The sequence below is a fragment of the Populus trichocarpa genome, chromosome 16, assembly GCF_000002775.5.
Source record: "Populus trichocarpa isolate Nisqually-1 chromosome 16, P.trichocarpa_v4.1, whole genome shotgun sequence".
In the NCBI taxonomy this organism is placed as follows: Eukaryota; Viridiplantae; Streptophyta; class Magnoliopsida; order Malpighiales; family Salicaceae; genus Populus; species Populus trichocarpa.
The window spans coordinates 6,091,265-6,093,844 of record NC_037300.2 but is presented as its reverse complement, the minus strand read 5'-3'; the positions used below and the strand labels follow the sequence as shown (position 1 = coordinate 6,093,844).

The 2,580-nt window shown below is 32.4% G+C and overlaps 1 protein-coding gene across 1 annotated transcript; it reads left to right on the top strand.

The window, feature by feature from the left end:
- Positions 1–452: 452 nt before the first annotated feature.
- On the top strand, positions 453–932 carry LOC7467579 (uncharacterized). The gene has a single exon (XM_002323392.4). It carries the CDS (start codon positions 453–455, stop codon positions 930–932), a length of 480 nt encoding a protein of 159 aa, XP_002323428.4.
- Positions 933–2,580: the final 1,648 nt, after the last annotated feature.

Sequence of the window (2,580 nt, the reverse complement as noted above, 5' to 3'; positions counted from 1 at the left end):
CACTAACGTAACAACTAAAGAAAGCTGAAGCTAATCATGCTTGATTTGTACCTTTATGTTATGCTAATTTTCTTTTCATACTGTAATCTTGTATTTTTAAACTACTAAATCATGCTTTATTTCCTATTAACACCCATCAAAATCTACTCACATGCACCAATGCACATCAGTCGGCTTTGATTTTCAAGTTGGGTGGTGATGATCTCAATGAGTAGGTCAAGTTGCAACTTCTGTTTAAACACCAGCAAAAAATCAACACAGTGGGGTCCAAAGTAAAAGGGATGGTCTTTTTCGCAATATTTGGGACATCATAAGGGCATTTTTATAACCATATATTCTATAAATACAACACCAACCATAACCCCAGCATCATTCAGGCGATCGAAGAAATTAAAGCAGTACCTCTAACAGCTTCTTTTTCACTAAGCAGTCAATATCTGGATATATAAACCATGGGGAATTGTCTGGTTCTGCAAGGAAATGTTATCAAGATCATGAAATCAGATGGGAAGATCCTTGAATACCAAGCACCCATAAAAGTCCAGCAAGTTCTGTCAGATTTCTGTGATCATGCAATAGCTGATTCACTTCAGGCTTTCCAGTATCTTTCGCCAGACACCAACCTACTTGGTGGTCACTTGTACTATCTTGTGCCGCTTCAACTTCCATCCCCAGCTAAGAAGAAGAAAGTAAGATTTTCAATTCCAGAGGATCAGGAGGTCAAAGATGTTCAAGAAAAAACCAGTGTAGTGAGAATCAAGTTGGTGATCAGTAAGCAAGAACTGGTGGAGATGCTAAGAAAGGGAGGAGTTTCAGTTGATGATATGGTTTCTCAGCTTCATGGACAACAGAGAGTGCAAACGGTTGATATCCCTGATGGAGTGAACACCTGGAAGCCTGTGCTAGAAAGCATACCTGAAAGAAGCCACTAGAAGTCTAAGTGTAACGACTCCTTTTTAGTTCTAACATAGGAATAGATTTACCATGTACTTACTATCCCTGCTGAAAGATATTGAAAGAATACAATATTTAGCTCGTTTCCTAATCAGAATTACTTAGATCTTAATTCCGTGTTTCAAGAAATTAACCTGATTAGAATTATTAGAGATTATTATAAAAACACTTCTTGGTATTTGCTTAAGTTTTTATATTAAAATAATTTTTTAATATGATATCAAACTTGTTTTCACTCAACAATACAACTTTCTTGATTAAAATGATTTTTTTTATATAATATCATAGCTTCAATTATTATGAGTTTGAATCATATCTTTACTTTCTTTTCTAATAATTAAAAGTTAAATTTAGCATAAAATAATAATAAATATGTGTAAATTTAAAGTCTAAAAGTTTAATGGTGGAGAATAATATAGAATTATTATTTAAATGTTAATTAACAGTTTTAACTTTTAGATTGAAATGTTTTTTTTTTTAAATAGATCACATAAATTAAAATTTATTATAACATTCAATTAAATTATCTTTATAATTGTCACCTTGCATTTTACACAAGCTAAATAAGGGCAAACATGGATGTACCATTTCATTTTATTTTCAACTTTTGTAATTTCATAAACTAGCAAATAGCTCTATGCGATTTGGTTTGACGGGTCATGAAACATGTTTGAATTTATGATTGACTAATTGATAAGGTTATTAAGAATAATTCCTATTATAATTTGTCTTCCAAGTCCAAGGATGTTAAAATGTTGGTAGTGTTTGGCTCAAGCAGTTATAACACATGCAATACAAGTTCCTTTAAAAGTTTAAAGACCTTTCGATGCCTAAATTAGTTTAAGTAGAAGGTGAAGGTCTTGTAAGGCTCTAAGTGTGTGTGCGCGCTTTTAATTGAAGGGAAAGTATTATAGTTGCCAAGAGGAAGAAAAAGTTTCTACTAAGAAATAATATTTTATTTTACCTTGGAGTTCAATGTTGTTTATATAGCTTTGAATCCATATAGACATGTCCATGTAAGGACAAAATAATCAATATGCTTGTTATATATAATTTTGAACTATTTGAGGACAAATGTCTAGTAATAACATTAGGCTATTACTTAAACTATCTTGATTTTGGATTGTTCGAACAACATATTATTAATGATAAACATTAGACTAATCTTTAAGATGACACATGGCTAGAAGGTGTGCCTTCTTCATTTAATGCATGTGCATTTTATCCTTTAGGTTGGTGGTGGATATAATAGTTTGGCTAAGGAGTTATATGTTTAGACATATAAGGATTTGTTAGGGATTGTACCATCCAAAATGTTTTTTTATGTAGTTGGGTTGATGACTGGTAAGGTTGCCAATGCACTCTTGGAAACAAATCGAGGATCACAAACGTCCTTTGGGGTGTATTAGGCCACTAAGACAACCTTAGGCCTAAGTCAAAGACATAATTCATTGATAATACTAGGTTTATAAGAGCATCTCCAAATCTAAACCAAGCCTATTGTCATATAAACTTGGTCTATTTATTTCTATCTAGGTAAGCTTTGAGACCTATAATGATTTTAGGCCTATGTCCATACTCGACCTGATATTGTATGAGGGGTTATAGTCTTTGTCTAAGGAATGT